Genomic DNA, 24,478 nt, shown 5'->3' on the forward strand with positions numbered 1-24,478 from the left:
TTTTCAGTTGCTTGTACATTTTTATTTAAACCTTTTTTTGGATGTTCCAACTGGCCGTAACGGGAGTAAATGCAGATAATTGCTCATCAAATCTCCATACAAAGGTTGGATCTTAACTTGATCACTCTTTTGTTGCAGAGAACTTTCCTGCTGCTTCAGGAAATTCAAATGAGCCTTGTGAATGGTTTTGGTCATTGTCCTGTTGAAAAAGAAATGATAGTCCCACTAAGTGCAAACCAGATCGGATGGCGTATCGCTGCAGAGTGCTGTGGTAGCCCCATTCTGGTTAAGTGTGCCTTGAATTCTAAATAAATCACAGACAGTGTCACCAGCAAAGCACCCACATACCTCCTCCCCCATGCTTCACGCTGGGAACCACACATGCAGGGATCATATGTTCACCTACTCTGCATCTCACAAAGACACGGTAGTTGGAAACAAAAATCTCAAATTTGGACTCATCAGACTGGTCTAATGTCCATTGCTAGTGTTTCTTGGCCCAAGAAAGTCCCTTCTTATTTTTGGTGTTCTTTAGTAGTGGTTTCTTTGCAGAAATTCGACCGTGAAGGCCTGATTTACGCATCCTCCTCTGGACAGTTGATGTTAAGATGTGCCTCATACTTGAACACTGTGAAGCATTTATTTGGGCTGCAATTTCTGAGGCTGGTAACTGACTTTATCCTCTGTAGCAGAGGTAGGTCTGGGTCTTCCTTTGCTGTGGTGGTCCTCATGAGAACCAGTTTCATTATAGCCCTTGATAGTTTTTGCAACTGCACTTGAAGAAACTTTCTTGAAATTTTCCAGATTTTCCTGAACTTCATATCTTAAAGTAATGATGGACTGTCATTTCTCTTTGCTTATTTCAGCTGATCTTGCCATAATATGGCAAGATATGGCAGGCTGTATCACATCCAGCCTTGATTGGGAGTCCCATAGGGCGGCACACAATTGGCCCAGCATAGTCCTGATAGGCCGTCATTGTAAATAAGAATTTGTTCTTTACTGACTTGCCTAGTTAAACAAAGGTTTAATTCTAAAAAAAACGAATTACAAAAATAAATATGAACTTGTTCTTTTACAAGTCCATATTTAGGGCTATCTTCTGTATACCACCCCTACCTTGTCACAACACAACTGATTGGCTCAAACTCATTAAGAAGGATAGAAATTCCACAAGTTAACTTTTAACAAGACACACCTGTTATTTGAAATGCATTCTAGGTGACTACCTCATGAAGCTTGTTGAGAGAATGACAAGTGTGTGCAAAGCTGCCATCAAGGCAAAGGTTGGCTACTTTGAAGAATCTCAAAGTTGTAACTTTTTTGGTTACTACATGATTCCATATCTGTTATTTCATAGTTTTGATGTCTTCATTATTAATCTACAATGTAGAAAATTGTTTAAAAAATAAAGAAGAACGCTTGAATGAGTAGGTGTGTCCAGACTTTTGACTGGTACTGTAAGTATGAAGATATTACTTATCAGTGAACCAATAATTAATAATTGTAGCGAATTCAGGTGGCATTTTCGACTTGTAGAGTTTTCCTTACTCTTCCTCAAAATCTCTAATGGACAAATACTGGTGCACCCAATACCTAGCTGTAGATGTTGGCGTTGTTTTTAGTATTATAGTAAGACTAATTTATACCAGTAGTTTATTAAACCGTGCCGATAAAGTTAGCATACAAATAAATATAGTAACACAGTTATTAATTTAGTGTTTGATCTCTGATCTACTTAATCAGACTTTATAATGAATCGATGTGTCACGCCCTAGGGTGGACATTCTAGTTTCTTTATTTCTACGTTGGTGTGGTTCCCAATCAGAGGCAGCTGTCTATCGTTGTCTCTGATTGGGGATCATATATAAGTTGTCCTTTTTCGGTTGGGTTTTGTGGGTAGTTGTTTTCTGTTTAGTGTCTGCACCTGACAGAACTGTTTCGTTTGGTTGAACTTTGTTATTTTGTTGCGGTGTTAAGTTTTATTAAAAATCATGAACGCCTTCCACCCTGCACCTTGGTCTCCTTCTTCATCCGACGACAGCCGTTACACTATGCTCCTCCCATTGTGTTATTTTCTCCTCATTCTCTCTGTCACAGAGCCTGCCTTCTTTTCTGAGAATATCCCTCCCTCTTGCTTTCTCAGCATTGACAATCTGATTATAGCAGCAGAGTATCAAGCACAAACACACAAACACACACACACACACACACACACACACACACACACACACACACACACACACACACACACACACACACACACACACACACACATGGTAGACTAGATACATTTAGTGACAACATCACAGTTCCATCCTCTGACTCACCTCTTCTCTCTCCTATCCTCCCTCTCTCCCTCTCCTCCCCTACCCCTCTCACCCCCCTCTCCCTCCACCACTCCTCTGTTGCTTTGCCTGTTCCTGTTAAAGAGATGTTGACCTTTAAACAGTAGTGAGCAGCATCCATCTGCACTGGCCTTTACACATGGTAATCACAAAACCTGTCTTTTCTGTAAATCTCCCTGCTAACGTGTGTGTGTGTGTGTGTCTATGCAAGTCTTTGTGTGTGTGTGTGTGTGTGTGTCTATGCAAGTCTGTGTGTGTGTGTCTATACAAGTCTTGGTGTGTGTGTGTGTGTGTGTGTCTATGCAAGTCTTTGTGTGTGTGTGTGTGTGTGTGTGTGTGTGTGTGTGTGTGTCTATACAAGTCTTTGTGTGTGTGTGTCTTTGTGAGTCTGTGTGTGTGTGTGTGTCAATTAGGTGTGTGTGTGCATGTGTGTTTTCGCACGTGTGTGTGGGTTCATGGATCATTATTACAGCCTTTTTGATGCTGTAATTATAAGAACTAGACAGAAACATGTAGATAACCAAAGAAAACCAGAAGTGCAGAACTGACTTATTTTTGAGACTGCCTGTCAATGATGCCCTTTACCAGTTTTATAGAACACCAGACAAATACTAGTACATAGAGAATTCCTAACAAAGAGAATCAGTGTATTCCTGCCTAAGATATCAATCTGATATCGTAGCCCTTTCCTGCAGTCAATGACCAAAAGCGCCCTCTTTGGCCTCATGGGTGGAATGTTATTAATATTTTTCCTTCTTTTTTTATTAAAGATTTTTAAGATTATTAATAAATTAGTAAAGATTATTAGTAAAGTTTTTTTTTTTAAACCAGACAAAACCTGGTGTTTATCAAACAGTTTAAAAAAATATATTTCAGTCTTCTATGATGTATATAAAGTTATTTTTTTAAGCCCTTAACCATGTGTGTGAGATATATACTTTTGTCTCAAAAGTAGATTTGTTTAATACTACCAAGAATCACTCTTTGTGACCGTGATTTAGCCCACTGCAGGAAAAGGTTAACCACATAACCTAAAGGCCTAGACAGAGACTAGCTAGATCAATGCTCAACCGAACCATGGCTAACCTTATTGGACATCATCCTCTGGATGTCATTAACACACGTAACCGATTGGCTGTGCTGCTGCTGTACTTCCTCCTCACTGATAGACATTTTTCAAAGGATCCCAGTCCTCATTAATCCAAGAGCACCACTTCTTCATGAACTGATAGATAGACGGGGCTGACAGGAAGTTGACAGGTGTCACGCCCTGGTCAAAGTATTTTGTGTTTATCTTTATGTATTTGGTCAGGCCAGGGTGTGGCATGGGGTTTTTGTAATTGTGGTGTGTTTGTCTTGGGGTTTTGGTGGTGGTATTGGGATTGTTGCTTAGTGGGTTATCTAGCAAAGTCTATGGCTGTCTGGAGTGGTTCTCAATCAGAGGCAGGTGCTTATCGTTGTCTCTGATTGGGAACCATATTTAGGCAGCCATATTCTTTGAGTTTGTCGTGGGTGATTGTCCTATTTGTCTTGATGTCCTTGTTTATGTTAGTTGACACAAGTATAGGCTGTTTTTGGTTTTCGTTTCGTTTATTGTTTTTGTAGTGTTCGTGTTTTACGTTTGTTTAAATAAACATGGATCGCAATTGACACGCTGCAGTTTGGTCCGACTCTCCTTCATCACCACTAGAAAACCATAACAACAGGAAGCAATGAATATCATCACTGAGAGGCAACTGTATTCTGTATCTTGGATCTAAGTGGAAACCTGCAGTTTTTGTTTCAAGTTTTAATATCATGTGCACAAGCAGTGGTGTAAAGTACTTAAGTCGTTTTTTGTGTATCTGTTCTTTACTTGAGTATTTACATTGTTGACAACTTTTACTTTTACTCCACTACATTCCTAAAGAAAATGATGCACTTTTTACACTTTTTATTTTCCCTGACACTCAAAAGTACTTTTTGCATGATGAATGCTTAGCAGGACAGGAAAGTGGTCCAATTCAGGCACTTATCAAAAGAACATCCCTGGTCATCTGATCTGGTGGACTCACTAAACACAAATGCTTTGTTTATGTCTGAGTGTTGGAGAGTGCCCCCGGCTATCTGTAAATAAATTAAAAACAAGAAAATTGTGCCGTCTGGTTTTCTAAATATAGGTAATTTGCAATGATTTATACTTTTTTACTTTTGATAGTTAAGTATATTTTTGCAATTACATTTACCTTCAAGACTTAAGTATATTTAAAACCAAATACTTTTAGACTTTTACTCAAGTATTATTTTACTGGGTGACTTTCACTTTTACTTGAGTTGGGAAAGTAAGAAGCTATATACAGGGTCTGTTCCAATACAGTATTTACAATGTGTAGGGATACTGGAGGGATAGAGGCAGATATGTATAGCGCTAAGGTGACTAGGGATCAGGATATATGATAAACAGAGTAGCAGCAGTGTATATGATGATTGAATGTGAGTGAGTGTGTAGACTCCGTATAAATGTGTGTGCATGTAATTAGTGTGTTGGAGTGTCAGTGTGCGTCTGTAGAGTCCTGTGAGTGTGCATTAAATAAATAATACAAGATAGTCTGTGTAGCCATTCAGGTAGCTATTTATCAGTGTTATCACTTGGGGATAGAAGCTGTTCATGAGCCTTTTGGTGTCAGACTTGATGCACCGGTACCGCTTGCAATGCGGAAGCAGAGAGAACAGTCTATGGCTTGGGTGGCTGGAGCCCTTAACAGTTTTGCTGGCCTTCTTTTCTACCGCCTGATATAGAGGTGGCCCCAGTGATGCACTGGGATTTCCCAACCACCCTCTGTAGCGCCATGCAAACGAGGGCGGTGCTGTCGCCATACCAAGCAGTGATGCAGCCAGTGATGCAGCCAGAGAATACAGGAGGGGACTAGGGAAGACCCGGCCGTGATCTGCCCAACAATGTCTTTGTTCCAGGCGAACTTAACGCATTTTATGCACGCTTCGACAATAACAACACCGTACCATACGTGAGGCCCCCCACCGACCCAGAGGACTGGGTGATCTCGCTCTCCGAGGTCGACGTGATCAAGTCAACACTTGCAAGGCCGTGAGGCTGGACGGTATTCAAGGCCGCGTTTTCAGACCATGCGTAGATCTGCTGGCAGGCATATTCACAGTAATTTTCCCCATGTCCTTGGCACAGTCTGTGATGGCAATTTCAATGCACAGAGATACCGTGATGAGTTCCTGAGGCCCATTGCCGTGCCATTCATCCGCTGCCATCACCTCATGTTTCAGCATGATAATGCACAGCCTCATGTCATAAGGTTCTGTACACAAATCCTGAAAGTTGAACAAGTCCCAGTTCTTTCATGGCCTGCGTACTGACCAGACATGTCACCCATTAAGCATGTTTGGGATGCTTTGGATCGATGTGGACTACAACGTGTTCCAGTTCCCGCCATTATAAACTTCGCACAGCCATGGAAGATCAACTTTATGTGAAGGAGATGTGTCACGCTGCATGAGGCAAATGGTCACACCAGATACTGACTGGTTTTCTGATCCACACCCCTACCTTTTTGTTAAAGGTATCTGTGACCAACAGATGCATATCTGTATTCCCAGTCATGTGAAATCCATAGATTAGGGCCTTATGAATTTATTTAAATGGACTGATTTCCTTATATGACCTGTAACTCAGTAAAATATTTGTGTAATAATGGAGCTGTGAGTCAGGAAGCAAGTGCAGGTGAAACGTTTAATAAATAACAAAACCAGAAACAAGACAATTCCATGTGGCTACAAGACAGTACACAAGAACAAAGTCCAGGTGTGAATCATAATGATTAACAGCTGTGCGTAATGAAGAGTGCCAGGTGTGCGTAATGAAGAGTGCCAGGTGTGCGTAAGATGAATCCCAGGACCCGTGGTTAGCATTCTAGCGAAGTCGTATGCCAGAGGGGAGGAGCAGGGGAAGATGTGACACTTTGAAATTGTTGCATGTTGCGTTCATATTTTTGTTCAGTATAGAAATCAAAATGTCTTACCTGCATTTGACTCTGGGGGGGGGGGGAATGACTTGTCCTCTTTAAAACTGCTTAAAACACCAATCCTGTTTGTAACATGTTACATTCTAACAACATACATGTGGTGAAGAGACTTATTTATAAAAAGTGGAGTTCAGAAGGGGGTGTGATTTAGAAATGTGAATTTTAAATTCATATGCAGTCAAAATGACTGTCTCTGCGTTTCTAGTGTTAATGGAGCTTTGAGAAAGCATGTGCTTTGATCAAATGTTCTCTATGACATTAGATTAGAAGAAACAACTCTATTGACAATTGCCAATCCATCTTAAAGGGACATTACAGTAAAACAATTTTGTTTGTCAGATCTTTTCAAACCTCAAAAGGGGTTTTATGTTGAGAGAAGTCCACGTCCCAGGCCCATCTCTTTTGTAAATCAAGCAATATTTCACAATAGCAAATTAATGGAAAAGATAAGTACCATTTGATTTCCAATTAAATTTCCCCCCTCAGTGCATTGTCTTCAAAGTCAAACGACCTCCTCTGTTACACACGTTCTGAATATTGCTATTTTTCTTCATCTGATCATGCTTTTTCATTTTTTTATTGAACCTTTATTTATCCAGGTTAGTGTCAATGAGAACATCTATTTATCCAGGTTAGTGTCAATGAGAACATTTATTTCTCCAGGTTAGTGTCATTGAGAACATCTATTTATCCAGGTTAGTGTCATTGAGAACATCTATTTATCCAGGTTAGTGTCAATGAGATAACATCTATTTATCCAGGTTAGTGTCATTGAGAACATCTATTTATCCAGGTTAGTGTCAATGAGATAACATCTATTTATCCAGGTTAGTGTCAATGAGATAACATCTATTTATCCAGGTTAGTGTCAATGAGAACATCTATTTATCCAGGTTAGTGTCAATGAGAACATCGATTTATCCAGGTTAGTGTCATTGAGATAACATCTATTTATCCAGGTTAGTGTCAATGAAAACATCTATTTATCCAGGTTAGTGTCATTGAGATAACATCTATTTATCCAGGTTAGTGTCAATGAGAACATTTATTTATCCAGGTTAGTGTCAATGAGAACATCTATTTATCCAGGTTAGTGTCAGAGAGAACATCTATTTATCCAGGTTAGTGTCAATGAGAACATCTATTTATCTAGGTTAGTGTCAATGAGAACATCTATTTATCCAGGTTAGTGTCATTGAGATAACATCTATTTATCCAGGTTAGTGTCAATGAGAACATCTATTTATCCAGGTTAGTGTCAATGAGAACATCTATTTATCCAGGTTAGTGTCATTGAGATAACATCTATTTATCCAGGTTAGTGTCAATGAGAACATTTATTTATCCAGGTTAGTGTCAATGAGAACATCTATTTATCCAGGTTAGTGTCAGAGAGAACATCTATTTATCCAGGTTAGTGTCAATGAGAACATCTATTTATCCAGGTTAGTGTCAATGAGATAACATCTATTTATCCAGGTTAGTGTCAATGAGATAACATCTATTTATCCAGGTTAGTGTCATTGAGATAACATCTATTTATCCAGGTTAGTGTCAATGAGATAACATCTATTTATCCAGGTTAGTGTCAATGAGATAACATCTATTTATCCAGGTTAGTGTCAATGAGATAACATCTATTTATCCAGGTTAGTGTCAATGAGATAACATCTATTTATCCAGGTTAGTGTCAATGAGATAACATCTATTTATCCAGGTTAGTGTCAATGAGATAACATTTATTTATCCAGGTTAGTGTCAATGAGATAACTTTTATTTATCCAGGTTAGTGTCATTGAGATAACATCTATTTATCAAGAGAGGCCTGGTCCAACCAAGACAGCAGCATAGCGGGGAACAATGTTTAAGACAAATATCAGACATACTGTAACAATTTACTGACAAAGACACACCCCCCCCCCATAATTTTTTTGTTGTTGATGTAGACACATATTAATTTCAATTATAGAAACACATTAATCGTCATAGATCAAAAAATCATAAAGGAAGGGCTCTGTGCTCTTAGTCTCACAAGTCAGACCATTGTTTCTGAAATATTACATGTAGCAGAACTGCAAGACTGTAAGTTGAGGCTACTGTCTACCTCGGGTGCTGTGTATGAGTATTCTTGGAGGTAGCTTGCTAGACAGAAAGAACGAGAGAAGCTACAGGAAATGGATGGCGTCATTCTCAAAGCAATTAAGACCCTGGTTTCCCTGGTCTGAGCAGGATGATAGTGACCAGTTGCTTTGTGGGTGGCAACTGACTGAGTTGGAGCTGTGCTCGTAACTGTGCTGTGAGCTCTGTGGTCTATGTATTGTAGCTCAACTAATCTAATATACTCCACGTTAGAGTTATATGAAGTCTGAACCTGCCAACGTCCCGCTAGCATTCCAACTCTGGGACTGTATCCTAAATGGCTCCCTATTTCCTATGGGACCTGGTCAAAGGTAGTGCACTATATAGGGAATAGGGTGCCATTTCGGACGTTAAGTTTGAGTGGAATACGAATCGTTTCCTTTTATGAATGATGTGTGAGACAGACAGTCGTATTAGTAAGGTTCCTACAGCATACTGTAGGTAAGTGTGCTCATATTGAAAATCACAGGAGGGGGTTGGTGGCACCTTAATTTGGGGAGAATGGGCTTGTTCGAATGATTGGAGTGAAATAGATGGAATGGTATCAAATACATCAAACACATGGTTTCTAGGTGTTTGATGCCATTCCATTGGTTCCATTACGGCCATTATTATTAGCCGTTCTCCCCTCAGCAGATCCTGTGATTGAAATTGGTTGATAATGTAGCACATCTAAAACGAACATGTTGAAAATGCATCGATCTGCACAATTATTATTACTTTTGGTTTCATTTTAAGGCTTAAATCAGGAAACTTCCATAATGATGAATTTGATTCAATAATGTGATGTTAGGTTCTAATCTATTACGGTCACGTGTGGCTCAGTTGGTAGAGCATGGTGCTTGCAACAGCATGGTTGTAGGTTCAATTCCCACAGGGGACCTGTATGAAGAAAATGTCTGCACTTGCTACTGTAAGTCTCTCTTGATAAGAGAGTCTGCTAAATGATGAAAATATAATCAGATACAGGTGGAGACTGACAAAACTAAAAACCAGATTTATTCACCCACCTGTATGCTTCAGCTGAATAGCAAAGTCACACAGTTCTTCATATATAAAGGGAAATGGCCCAGGAAGGACTGTATGGCTCTTCCTCTGCATCCTGATATTTTCACTTCGACGTTGACTGCATTCTCCCCATTTCGTACAGAAACTAGAACTTGCTGAACAGTAACTCAACCGCGACTTTGTCCTAAACCAGATAGATGCATTCCATCCACTTGTGCAAAACATGTTTATACAACACTTGCAGACATACTTGCACGACAGAGACCGTCTCCTTCTGTACTGTCCCATTTGTCTATTTGTAACACATAAATTCAACCTAGCCCATAACAAGATGACTACTACTGATAAGCTAGTTGTCCTGGGAAAAGGGCTCAGCTCACACAGATTCTCAACAGTGTTGTTTGAGAATCCTTTTTGATGAGGTTTCCCCTCTTAAAGATTCTCAGTTTCAACCTTTTCCTCAGAATGAAGGTTGATAAGTCATTGCTGTTTCCACGTAGAATCATCGAGCTGACAGAAGCTCTGGGCATAGACTGTCAAAGACAATTTAGTCTTCCTTGCAAAAACACTTTTATTACTGGGAGAATTTCCCTGATGCTCCAGGCCACAAGTACGATACATTAATAGAGTTGAATGTTATTGCTTGGGCAATGTCTGCATTTGCTGCCCTGATATTCCTTAACGTTTAAAAAAATATATAAAAAACTATTCCGTCATGTCAAATCCAAATATCAATCTGATTTCTTGACTTGTCAGAGGAGAAATGAATGTGCTGTGAAATGTTCACAGATAAACATAGTCAGTTCAGACAGAGAAAGCAGCATAGCCTCAGAGATGCGAATAAGCTACCAAGAGAAAACTGTTGCGCTTCAGCAGAAGTGACACGCATGAAGACCTACCTACAGGGAGAATAATGGAACTAAACCAACATGAATTGCACGTCTGCCATCATTTTCTTGTATTGCATTGTATCGCATTAAGTAGGAATTAGTAAGAAGATTGGTTTGTCTTGCCATGGGCAGTGTGTGTACCATATCTGCAAACATTAAGAAGAAAGAAGATATGTCTTCCCTAGTTATTTTCGTAGCATGGCAAGAGATTGGCTATAATCGTGTGGTGGGGCGAGTAATTCTTTCTTGTCTACTTGTAGGATGTTTGGCTAGCACAAAGGAACAATACATCCACACTATTGCTAGGAAAAAGGCTATAGTTTGAAGTTTCAAATGTTACCATGATAGGAGTACCCTAATCGCTCATCCGGGCACACCGGGACAGAAAACACAACCTCGGCCTGCAGGGATTTCATTATTATTATGATATATTTTTTAATATAATTATTTTTTATTATTATTATTATTTTATTTTTTATCGATATACAAACTTATACATAAGAACAACAATTTACAGACGAAGACAAACAATCACTAAATCTCATCTGCCCAGAACCCACATGCTCATACCCCCATTCCTAATGCCTGCATTATTATTTGTCATTTGGCCTTAAATTGTATCCATTTGTTTTTATTTCGTCGTCGTCCATGCATTTTGAATATTTGAATAATAAATCATTCGATTTTTCCATTGTGTTAATGATGGCGGATTGATTTCCACTTTTTTAGTATACGTTTTTTCAAGATGGGTGATGAAGAGAATCATCCAGCCCATTTGGTATCTCACTAAACCTCCATATGCCATGTCTTGAAATATGCAGACAGATGGATTAAAAGTAAGTTTCCATTGTAATATTTCTGAAAGCCAACTTTCTGGCTCCGCCCAAAACTTCCTGACTTTTTTTCTTCTTCATTATAGTCTGTCTTCGTTATCTTCTGTCATCGTTATCTTCTGTCTTCTTTATAGTCTGTCTTCGTTATCTTCTGTCTACATTATCTTCTGTCTTCTTTATAGTCTGTCTTCGTTATCTTCTGTCATCGTTATCTTCTGTCTTCTTTATAGTCTGTCTTCGTTATCTTCTGTCTACATTATCTTCTGTCTTCTTTATAGTCTGTCTTCGTTATCTTCTGTCTTTGTTATCTTCTGTCTTCGTTATCTTCTGTCTTCGTTATCTTCTGTCTTCTGTGTCTTCTGTCTTCGTTATCTTCTGTCTTCATTATCTTCTGTCTTCGTTATCTTCTGTCTTCTGTGTCTTCTGTCTTCGTTATCTTCTGTCTTTGTTATCTTCTGTCTTCGTTATCTTCTGTCTTCGTTATCTTCTGTCTTAGTTATCTTCTGTCTTCATTGTCTTATGTGTCTTCACACACACTTCCCACATCGTGCTCAGGGTCATCTCCATTTCCTCTAAGTTTCCCCTGGTAATTAATATGTTTGGAATCACAGAGATTAAAGGAAGAGATGTGTAAACAGTAGAATGGGACCAGGAGGCAGTGAGGCAGTGAAGTCGGTAATCTCACCTGTATGTATACAGTATATGAATGTACGCACAACCCCCACAGGCCCCACTCAAGCATGAAGACCAGAGTATAGCTATGAATGACAATGGACCTCTGCATTAAGCCTTAGAATAATTCATGAGAGGGTCTCAGGGTTTTTACTATTAGAGATGGATGCCCTTTTGCCTAGCCTTCTACTCTGTGCTGTAGAGGGTATTGATTGTGCTATTGGATTTGGGGAAAAACAGTTTTCCTCTTGGCAGGGAGATTTTAATCTAATGCCATGGATCTCACTTCTCCATGTGTCCATTGACCTCGATGACAGAGAGGGAGGATTTCATTCACTTTTAAACACTTGTAGTTATTTTGTTAAAGGCATAGGAAGATACTCAGGCAAAATGTCCTCTGTGAATATGGTCTCACATTCTATTGAATGATAATGGATTGTGTGATTCCTGTAGAAGACCCTTTGTGCTTTGCTCGGCCCCCAGAGAGTGCAGATTCTGTTTGAAAACTTCAACATGCATCCTTCTTTCTCATCTGCCTTCTGATAAGCTTGAGCAATGTGGTGGGTACCGTGCATTCACTTGTCCAATGCTGTTAGCCACAACATTTCAGGGCAAGAAAAGAAGGAAGCATACATTTTTTTATGTTGTTTAAGGGCCTGTGTAAACACTGACCTCACTGTGCTATACCCCCCAGCCTCTGAGGAAGCACTGTAACTGCTGTGCCCTGGTGTCCAGCTCGGGCCACCTTACTGGCAGCAACCGAGGAGACGAAATTGACCGCACCGAATGCGTCATCCGCATGAACAATGCCCCGAACGGAAACAATTTCAAACAGGATGTGGGCCGGCGCACTAGCCTGCGCGTCATCGCCCACTCCAGCCTGCAGAGGGTGCTGCAGAGACGGCAGGAGCTGCTCAACACCAACCAGGACTCTGTCTTCCTCTTCTGGGGACCCACCAGCTCCATGCGGCGCGACGGCAAGGGCAGGGTCTTCAACAACCTGCGTCTGATCAACCAGCTGCTTCCCAAGCTCAAGATCTACGTCATCTCCCCCCTCAAGATGCTGGAGTTTGACGAGCTCTTCAAAAATGAAACGGGAAAAGACAGGTAGGATTTTGACATTTTGACCATTGGGTCAATAATGTCATTGGGTTTTAAGTATGTGATTCTGGCTGTCCAATTCTGGTCTAGGATGACATCTGAAGAATACAGGCACTGTGTTTGAGAACTTGAATCAGGATTTGCCAGGGAAGCCAAATGCATTGTTATCAGAGCTCTTGAGCATACATATTCTAATACACAGTTTTATACACATATATTATAATACACCTTCTAATACATATAGTATACTATACATTTTAATACACATACATATTCTAATACACAGTTTTATACACATATATTATAATACACCTTCTAATACATATAGTATACTATACATTTTAATACACATGCATATTCTAATACACATACACATTTTAATATACATATATATAATAATACACATTTAATACACATACACCTTTTAATACACACATATATATTATAATATACATTTGAATACACATACACATATTAATACACATATATAGTATAATACACATTTTAATACACATATATAATATAATGCACATTTTAATACACATACATAATCAAATACACATATTAACACACATATATAGTATAATTCACATTTGAATACACATACATATAATACACATTTGAATACACATTCATATTCTAATACACATTTTAATACACACATATTTTAATGCACATTTTAATACACATACATATTCTAATACACATACAGTTAAAGTCGGAGTTTACATACACTTAGGTTTGAGTTTATCTTATTTTTTACAGAGACAGTGCCAATTAAATGGCAGCAGGGTAGCCTAGTGGTTAGAGCGTTGGACTAGTAACCGGAAGGTTGCAAGTTCAAACCCCCAAGCTGACTAGGTATGAATCTGTTGTTCTGCCCCTGAACTGAACAGGCAGTTAACCCACTGTTCCTAGGCCGTCATTGAAAATAAGAATTTGTTCTTAACTGACTTGCCTGGTTAAATAAAGATAAAATTAAATAAATAATCAACGATTCAGTAAAAGTGCTGGTTTTAGCCAGCCGGCTAATTTTGAACCGCAGTCCCTGGGCAGGTTATTTAAAAACAATTACAATATAGACAATCATTGAGCAGTGAGCACACTCAGACCAACATAGGACAAGCAAGACATAGCATACAGACAGAGCAACATAGGACAAGCAAGACGTAGCATACAGACAGAGCAACATAGAACAAAAAGCAGCAAGACAAAATTCATTAAAGCAACAAAGTGTTTCCACACCTCACAAGCTACAGATAACAGACAACATGGAAAGCGGCAAGGGATTATGTTCACAAATCTGATTGACCTTTAGCCATGTCTTCATGCATTTTGTGGAAGTGTGTCTGATGGCAGTGTATTCCAGACATGGGAAGCTCTCACAGAGAAAGCGGATTTACTAAAGGTGCTTTTCCTTAAGGGAAACAGTGATGATGGCTATTGGGCTTCCTATCAAGCACTTTGAGAGCCTGTTTGTAGACAGACTGAATAGGTTTTAATGTTGTACAGCAAGCTTGGGCCCAAATAGTCAAGCAGTATGTTAAGTGGGGGAGTGTCATAGATTTGAAGTACAGTTTTGCTACCTGTGTAGTCAAACAATTTTGTATAAATCGGAAATTAGCTAGGTTGAACTTGGTTATTTGAATTACCTTTTTCACATGTTTTTTAAAAGAGAGGTTGGAATCAAGTATGATGCCAAGGTACTTAAAATCAGATACCACCTGGAGCTTCTCCCCTGACACATAGACATCTGGTTCAGTAGCATCTGTTGCCCTGTTTGTGAAGAACATGCAAACAGTGTTTTTCACATTGAGATGCAAACATGAGTCACTGAGCCACTTTGTAACCTGGACCATTACAGTAGTGAGTTCTTGTGCAGCTTGTTGTTTGCTCTTTGCATGCACATATATCACTGTATCATCTGCATACATTTGAACTTCAGACCCAGTACAGACAGAAGGCAGATCATTAATGTGCAGGCTGAACAGGAGGGGACCCAGTATTGCCCGTTGGGGCACTCCCACATCATAGCTAAGAGTGGGCGACAGCTCATTGCTCACTCTGAATACACTGAGTTCTGCCTTCAAGGTATGATTTCATCCATATCAAGGCATCAGGGGAAAAGTTGAACTTGGACAATTTTGTGATGAGAATCTCATGGTTAACAGTATCAAAAGCCTTCCTTAGGTCCAGAAACACTGCCCCAACAACGCCCCCTTTGTCCATTTTGGACTTCACATTTTCCAGAAGAAAGCAGTTGGCAATTTTTGTGGAGTGTTTCGCTCTGAAGCCAAACTGCATGGAGTGTAATGTGAAGGGGCTGTTGTTGAGGTGGGCAATCAGATGTTGTGCTACACAAGTTGGAGTCATTAAAACTCATTTTTCAAACACTTCACAAATTTCTTGTTAAGAAACTATAGTTTTCGCAAGTTGGTTAGAATCAAATAACAGTTTATTGGTTGCTTACACAGATTAGCAGATATTATAGCAGGAGAAGGCACATGCTTATGTTACTAGCTCCTAATAATGCAGTATAATGTCAAATATTTGTGAACTTGTTGGACATTATACTGCATTATTAGGAGCTAGTAACATAAGCATGTTGCTGCTCCCGCTATAATATCTGCTAAACTGTGTAAGAGACCAATAAACTTTTATTTGATTTAATAAGCATGCAGAAGTAGAGTTAATATAATTATTATTATTATTATTATTTAATTCCTTGCATGTTGGTCTTATGCATGTCATACATGAATCATGCATGAATCCTAACTGACCTAAGACAGGGAATTTTTACGAGGATTAAATGTCAGGAATTGCGAAAAACTGAGTTTAAATGTATTTGGCTAAGGTGTATGTAAACTTCCGACTTCAACTGTATATATTCTAATTTTAAAGCTGCCGTTGAGCATTTTTGACGCTCTTAACAAAAGACCAATTAATAAATCCCAACAACCACCAAACATATCACAGTATCCTTAAATGGGATTTAGTTCAAAGCAGTCTGAATATATGTTCATACTCAGGAGGATTTACTGTAGATCCAATGGGATATGAGAGTCCAAATTAAGTGTACGATGCAGGGTAGAGAGAGATTCTAAGACTATCTGAAGGTACAATAACACTGTCCCGAATAAATAAACAATGGCTGAATCACGTTGGGAATGGAAGAGGTAGAAGAAGAAACGAGAACAACATTGAGACAACCTGATAGCAAGTGCTGTTTTTACCTCAGCACAAAGTTGCACACAATGTTGTGAAAAGTTAACAGCTACAGTGCATTGCAAAAGTATTCATACCCTTGGATTTCTTCACATTTTATTGTATTCCAAATGGGATTACAATTGATTTAATCGAGAGAAAAAAAATTGGTCATCATTCTCCTCTAAATACTCTGTAATGTCAAAGTGGATTTAAAAAAAAATAATTATTCAAACAAATTTGATATCTAAAGTGGAGGAGTAAAATGTGGATTAACAAATCATGTAATAAGTTACATGGACTCACTCTGTGTAAAATAATAGGGGTTGACAGATTCATAAAAGCCTGATATTGTAATGCCCGGGGTGTAGTGGAGGAAGAAGTCAGGCGCAGGAAACAGAGAGTTCAGGGTAGCAATACTTTTAATTCACCACACAGGTGAAACCGACGCCAACCCATACAAATGCAGTCCAGAAAATACACACATACACGGACAACCGTGACCTACAGTCGTGCACAAATGTACACAGAGAATATTCCCGCACACCCAGTAGGCGGGCCGGCTGGATAATAAAGCCCCACTAATAAACCTAATTAAACACAGGTGTAACTAATAAACAGACAAGGGGAAAAAAGGATCAGTGGCAGCTAGTAGGCCGGTGACGACGACCGCCGAGTGCCATCTGAACAGGAAGGGGAGTAACCTTCGGTAGGAGTCGTGACAGATATAGAAGTGCAGTGATTGGTAGATGGGTAACAATAACAAATCAGACATTGAATATCTCTTTAAGCCTGGTCAAGTTAATAACTATGCTGTGGATTATGTATTAAACCACCCAGACACATCAAAGATACAGTCATCCTCTGGAGCTGAGCTGCAGGACAGGAATGAACTGCTCCATGAGGCCATTGGCCACAGTTGAAGAGTTCAATGGCTTTGATGGGAGAAAACTGAGGATGGATCAACAACATTGTAGCAACTCCACAATAATGACTTGAAGGACAGCGTGAAAATAAGAGTACAAATATACTGAATAGAAATATTACAAAACAAGCATCCTATGTGCAACAAGGCACCAAAGTAATACTGGAAGAAGGAAATAATAAGAAATGCACTTTTTGGCCTAAATGCAAAGCCTTATGTGTGTAATCCTATACAACACATCACTGAGTAACGGTCTCCTTATTTTCAAGTGGCTGCATCATGGTATGGGTTTGCTTGACATCGGCAAAAACTGTTTCTGAGTTTTGACTTAAATCTGATTGAAAATCTATGGCAAGATTTGAAAATGGCTGTCTATCCATGATCCCCAACATCTTGAAGGAGCTTGAAGAGTTATGAAAAGAGTAAAGGGCTGATACTGCACAGTCTAGGTGTGTAAAGCGCTTAGAGACATATCCAAGAACACTCACTGCTGTAATTGCTGCCAAAGGTGTTTCAAACATGTATTCACTCAGGGAGCTGAATACTTGCGCAACGACTATATTTTTGTTATTTAATTTCTATTCATCTTTAAAAACAAAATAATAGTACATTTGAATCCCACTTTGCAGCACAATACAATTTGAATACAGTTGAAGTCGGAAGTTTACATACGCCTCAGCCAAATAAAATTAAACTCATTTATTTCACAATTCCTGACATTTAATCCTCGTAAAAATTCCCTGTCTTAGGTCAGTTAGGATCACCACTTTATTTTAAGAATGTGACATTTCAGAATAATAGTAGAGAGAATGATTTATTTCAGCTTTTATTTCTTTCATCACTTTCCCAGTGGGTCAGAAGTTTACATACACTCAATTAGTATTTGGTAGCATTGCCTTTAAATTGTTTAACATGGGTCAAACGTTTTGGGTAGCCTTCCACAAGCTTCCCACTGTCCTCCTGACAGAGCTGGTGTAACTGAGTTAGGTTTGTAGGCCTCCTTGCTCGCACAAGCTTTTTCAGTTCTGCCCACAAATGTCCTATAGGATTGAGGTCAGGGCTTTGTGATGTCCACTCCAATACCTTGACTTTGTTGTCCTTAAGCCATTGTGCCACATCTTTGGAAGTATGCTTGGGGTCATTGTCCATTTGGAAGACCCATTTGCGACCAAGCTTTAACTTCCTGACTGATGTCTTGAGATGTTGCTTCAATATATCCACATCATTTTCCTCCCTCATGAAGCCATCTATTTTGTGAAGTGCACCAGTCCCTCCTGCAGCGAAGCACCCCCACAACATGATGCTGCCACCCACGTGCTTTATGGTTGGGATGATGTTCTTCGGCTTCCAAGCCTCCCACTTTTTCCTCTAAACATAACGATGGTCTTTATGGCAAAACAGTTATATTTTTGTGTCATCAAACCAGAGGACATTTCTCCAAAAAGTACGATCTTTGTCCCCATGTGCAGTTGAAAACCGTAGTCTGGATTTTTTATTGCCGTTTCGGAGAAGTGGCTTCTTCCCTGCTGAGCGGCCTTTCAGGTTATGTTGATATAGGACTTTTTTTACTGTGGATGTAGATACTTTGGTACCTGTTTCCACCAGCATCTTCACATGGTCCTTTGCTGTTTTTCTGGGATTAATCTGCACTTTTCGCACCAAAGTGCGTTCATCTCTAGGAGACAGAACGTGTCTCCTTCCTGAGCGGTATGATGACCCATGGTGTTTATACTTGTATTACTTGTACAGATGATTACTATTATTTGTACCTTCAGGTATTTGGAAATTGCTCCCAAGGATGAACCAGACTTGTGGAGGTCTACAAAAAAAGGTTTGTGAGGTCTTGGCTGATTTCTTTTGATTTTCCCATGATGTCAAGCAAAGAGGCACTGAGTTTGAAGGTAGAACTTGAACTACATCCACAGGTACACCACCGATTGACTCAAATTATGTCAATTAGCCTGTCAGAAGCTTCCAAAGCCATGACATCATTTTCTGGAATTTTCCAAGCTGTTTAAAGGCACAGTTAACTTAGTGTATGTAAACTTCTGACCCACTGGAATTGTGATACAGTGAATTATAAGTGAATTAATCTGTCTGTAAACAATTGTTGGAAAAATTACTTGTGTCATGCACAAAGTAGATGTCCTAACCGACTTGCGAAAACTATAGTTTGTTAACAAGAAATTTGTGGAGTGGTTGAAAAATTAGTTTTAATGACTCCAACCTTAGTGTATGCAAACTTCTGACTTCAACTGTACATCCAATTGGTATGAATACACAATGTTGCTGTGTATGTTGGGCATGTGCTATTTCAATGTCTGCTCATCTCAGTCAGTCAGTCAGATACAGCATCATAGGCTTGGTAGCTAGCCTACAGTAAGTGACGCGCTTAAACATTTATGTCATGGGGAGCCAACCCAACATACTAATCATTAATAGATGCTGACAGATTATCTCTAGCAATCCAAATTAGCTCCAGCAGCTACATGACAGATGCATATGCTATGATACTACAAGATAATTGGTGTCTTCATTAACTGTTGACAGGAAGTTACAGAAGCACTACACTGCCTCACAAGATGATGTCGCTGAGTCAGAGTTGGAAGCAGAAACCGATTACAGGTCCTACCAGACTCTCACTGGCTTGCACTCTCCCTGGCACTCTATCTGGCAGACGTTGCCAACAGCACACAGGATGAGCCCAGACACGATTGGCTCCGCTGTCATCTGGGATATCCTACAGCGAGGGGCTGGTATGGCCGGCAGGTGTGGCAGGTCTAGCCCCGACAAAAGATGAGAGGGCTCCATATTACAGGGGGCACCGGTTTGATGGCTGTTTATCGGCCTTGAAACCGTCATTTCATGTCAAATCATGTAAATTAGGAATATGGCAGTGTGTAAACTTATGGTATTAAAAATGAACAAATAAATTGAGGGCCTTGGCCAGAACGGATGTCACTGCGAGCACTACATAGGGAGGTTTTGGCATGATTAACATTCAATTCTATTGAATCATACAGTACATTCTGTTGAACATGTCTTTTCTCCATTCACCTCATCCAGGAAGACCTCTAAATCGTGGCTGACCACTGGCTGGTTCACCATGGCCATTGCCCTGGAACTGTGTGACAGGGTCAATGTCTATGGCATGGTGGCTCCGGACTTCTGCAGGTGGGTTGGGTTCTGTGAAGTGCTGTCCGATAGGGATTATTACCCCAATTGTACTAATAGATTATTAATTGGCATATACATTTGCAAAGGTAGGGTATATTACTGGAAACTTTCTAAGTTTACCAGCAAACTACCAGAATTTTGGAAACTTAACATTTTGTATTGGTCTTTTTGGGTACTTTAGAGGTGTCTGTTATTATCTTTGGCCCTCTGTGTGGCCTTATCCTAAAAAATAAACCATCAACATGCTTTTCAACCGTTCGCTGCCCGCACCCGCCCGCCCCACTAGCATCACCACCCTAAACGGTTCTGACCTAGAATATGTAGACAACTATAAATACCTAGGTGTCTGGCTAGCCTGTAAACTCTCCTTCCAGACTCATATCAAACATCTCCAATCCAAAATCAAATCTAGAATCGGCTTTCTATTTTGCAAAAAAGACTCCTTCACTCACGCCGCAAAACTTACCCTAGCAAAACTGACTATCCTACCGATCCTCGACTTCGGCGATGTCATCTACAAAATAGCTTCCAATACTCTACTTAGCAAACTGGATGCAGTCTATCACAGTGCCATCCGTTTTGTTACCAAATCACCTTATACCACCCACCACTGCGACCTGTATGCTCTAGTCGGCTGGCCCTCGCTACATATTCGTCGCCAGACCCATTGGCTCCAGGTCACCTATAAGTCTATGCTAGGTAAAGCTCTGCCTTATCTCAGTTCACTGGTCACGATAACAACACGCACACGTTCCAGCAGGTATATCTCACTGATCATCCCCAAAGCCAACACCTCATTTGGCCACCTTTCCAACCAGTTCTCTGCTGCCAGTGACTGGAACAAATTGCAAAAATAGCTGAAGCTGGAGACATATTTCCCTCACCAACTTTAAACATCAACTATCTGAGCAGCTAACCGATCGCTGCAGCTGTACATAGTCCATCTGTAAATAGCCCACCCAATCTACCTACCTCATCCCCATACTGTTTTTATTTACTTTTCTGCTCTTTTGCACACCAGTATCTCTACTTACACTTCATCATCTGCTCAATTATCACTCCAGTGTTAATCTGCTAAATTGTAACTATTCGCCCTATGGCCTATTTATTGCCTACCTCCTCATGCCTTTTGCACACACTGTATATAGACTTTTTTTCTACTTTGTCATTGACTTGTTTATTGTGTTATTGGCTTGTTTATTGTTTATTCCATGTTATTCCATGTGTAACTCTGTGTTGTTGTCTGTGTCACACTGCTTTGTTTTATCTTGGCCAGGTCGCAGTTGTAAATGAGAACTTGTTCTCAACTAGCCTACCTGGTTAAATAAAGGTGAAATAAATAAAAAATATATATACAGTGGGGCAAAAAAGTATTTAGTCAGCCACCAATTGTGCAAGTTCTCCCACTTAAAAAGATGAGAGAGGCCTGTAATTTTCATCATAGGTACACTTCAACCATGACAGACAAAATGAGGGGGAAAAAATCCAGAAAATCACATTGTAGGACTTTTTATGAATTTATTTGCAAATTACTGGTATTGTATATTTGTATTTTTTATTTTATTTTATTTTAGCATTAATTACTAAAATTATAGAACATTCCATAGGTAACTTTTACTGCTATTTTTTATAAATGTACCTAAATGTACAATGTACCTGCTTGTGTCCTGAATATCCTGACTAGAAATGTGTTGTTTTACAGGGTCAGCCGTAGTAGTACAGCACCCCTGGAGCAAATTAGGTTTAAGTGCCTTGCTCAAGGGTACAGACAGATTTATCACCTTATCGGCTTGGGTATTCGAACCAGTGACCTTTGGTTACTGGCCGAATGCTGCTAGGCTGTCTGCCGCCTGTAGATTGATGGAGGATTACAGTAGCTTCAGACATTAAGCTGATATCCATAGGCAGGTCCATGGGACCATATCAAATGCCTTTGCTGTTTGAATGATTCATGCTGGCTCAACCGCCCCTCTGTCTGCTGGCTCAAACGCCCCTCTTGAGGCCCGAGTCTACTGAGTGTAATACTTTCAGGATCATCATAGGGATCATGGGACTAGCTTTGATGAGCACAGGGCTCTCATGGCTAAGAAATATTTTTATGATATCTCTCTCATCTCTCTGTCTTTCTCTTTCCCTCTCTCTCCCTCCGTTTAACACCCCTTTCCTCATTCTTTCATTCTCTCTCTCTCTCACGCACGCATGCACACTTTCCCTTTTTCTCTCTGTTAATCTATCTCTCCATCACTCCCCTGTCCATTCTCTGTCTCCAACCTCTTCCATTTTCTCCCTTCGTATTCCCCTTTCTCCCTCTCTCTTCTCATCCTCTTTTCACAGTACTCCCTCTCATCTCTCGGTGCCGTATCATTACTATGAGCCCTCCGGCCCAGACGAGTGCTCCCTGTATCTCTCCCACGAGCACAACCAGAGCGGCGGCCACCACAGCTTCATCACGGAGAAAACGGTGTTCGCCAACTGGGCCCAGAAGTATGACATCCACTTCTACCAGCCAGACTGGAGCCCGTCCTCCACTCTCAATGGAAGCAGCTCACACACACCTGCTACAGCTGTCTCCTGATACCAGATAAACAGTCAGACAGACAGACAGAACGGTCCACAGGACCAGTGGCGACCCGTCATTCAGGGCAGGTGGGGAAGAGCACCACCTGTTTTGAGCCCCACCTGTTTAGCAAAAAAAGGATTATACATTTTTTCCTCCCCCTGTTTGCATGTTGTTTTGGCATTAATACGTGTCACATGTCAGTTTCTAAACAATGTAAAAAAATAAAATATAATTGAGTTAATAAAGCCGCATACGAACTCTCTATTTTGCTTTCTTGAGTAAGGTAGATCCAAAATGCAGGTGTTTCAGACTAGCTTAGTGCTTTCTCTGGTGGTGGGGCAGCCAGTGGAAAATACAGAGCATAGGGGTGGGTAATGTTCTCTAGTTGCACCGTGATTGGCTCAGTGTTCTGTCACTCATGGGGACACTACGTCACCACAAAATCATCTGCAGGTAGAGCTAAAGAATTCAAGCCCCTTGGGTGCTGCCATAGAGTTACATTAGAAGTGCCCATCTAAGAAGTCTCAAGGTCATTGGTCACAGATAAAATGACGTCAAATCACGTTATATCTACAGTAGCTTTGATTAGACTGATCATGTCTACATCATACTTTCAAAAACTTAGCTAGCAAGCTAGCAGTCATAGTCAAGTAGACAATCTACTGGCAAATCCTTTTCTATCCTTGTCTATTGAAGAGAAATAATGAAGAGAAATTATAGATAAAATTCATCTGTGCTCATTGGCCATTGGACATAAACATTACACAACACGTTGGAAATCGCAACTTCAACAATGAGTGGTTTGGAAGGAATCTGTGGCTAACTGCAAGCATTGCAAAGTAATCACTAGCCTGCTATTCCATGGAGTGGGTGTGTGGTCCAAGTCTGGGTTTGAGGGTCTCTTTTCCAAGACTAAAATTATAAACATTCAACACTGGCTATGCTGTCAATCCAGCATGACTTCTGCCATGATTAAAACAGCTGGGAACTGGGAACTGGGAAATGTCAGACTTCAGTGAGTTCAAGACAACTGGGAACTGGGAACTGGGAAATGTCAGACTTCAGTGAGTTCAAGACAACTGGGAACTCGGAACTGGGAAATGTCAGACTTCAGTGAGTTCAAGACAACTGGGAACTCGGGGGAAAAAACAAGCTCCAGTTTTGAACGGTCATCTGACTTGGAGCTTTCTAGAGCTTCGACCTGAAGATCACTGACGTCATCATGATTCAACCTTGTTTTTTTTCTTCAGATTTCCTAGTTGTCTTGAAAGCACCATAAATCCAGAGAATGCCAGACTTTGATGACGAAGTTTGATGGCAAAATTTGCCCATGTGAGCAGAGCTCAACAAGGTGAGTCCAAAAATGTATTGTATGCTGCTGCGTAAATGATGTAATATGCCAGGGAGATATGTACAGTGGGGCAAAAAAGTATTTAGTCAGCCACCAATTGTGCAAGTTCTCCTACTTAAAAAGATGAGAGAGGCCTGTAATTTTCATCATATGTACACTTCAACTATGACAGACAAAATGAGGGAAAAAAATCCAGAAAATCACATTGTAGGATTTTTAATTAATTTATTTGCAAATTA

At 40.0% G+C, this 24,478-nt stretch overlaps 1 protein-coding gene across 2 annotated transcripts in view; it reads left to right on the plus strand.

The window, feature by feature from the left end:
* Positions 1 to 23,132, plus strand: part of LOC109888517 (alpha-N-acetylgalactosaminide alpha-2,6-sialyltransferase 5-like) — a 34,960-nt gene extending 11,828 nt beyond the window's left edge. The window contains exons 3-6 of one of the 2 annotated variants that reach the window (XM_031822446.1): positions 12,616 to 13,028; positions 19,702 to 19,920; positions 20,218 to 20,325; positions 22,663 to 23,132. In XM_031822446.1, coding sequence (XP_031678306.1) covers positions 12,616 to 13,028; positions 19,702 to 19,920; positions 20,218 to 20,325; positions 22,663 to 22,903 — 981 coding nt within the window. In that variant the 3' untranslated portion in view covers positions 22,904 to 23,132. The remainder of the gene's footprint in view (positions 1 to 12,615; positions 13,029 to 19,701; positions 19,921 to 20,217; positions 20,326 to 22,662) is intronic. The other variant, XM_020479689.2, reaches the window with a different exon arrangement.
* The last annotated feature ends 1,346 nt before the right edge of the window (positions 23,133 to 24,478 follow it).

This window comes from Oncorhynchus kisutch, linkage group LG4 (assembly GCF_002021735.2).
Source record: "Oncorhynchus kisutch isolate 150728-3 linkage group LG4, Okis_V2, whole genome shotgun sequence".
Classification (NCBI taxonomy): domain Eukaryota; kingdom Metazoa; phylum Chordata; class Actinopteri; order Salmoniformes; family Salmonidae; genus Oncorhynchus; species Oncorhynchus kisutch.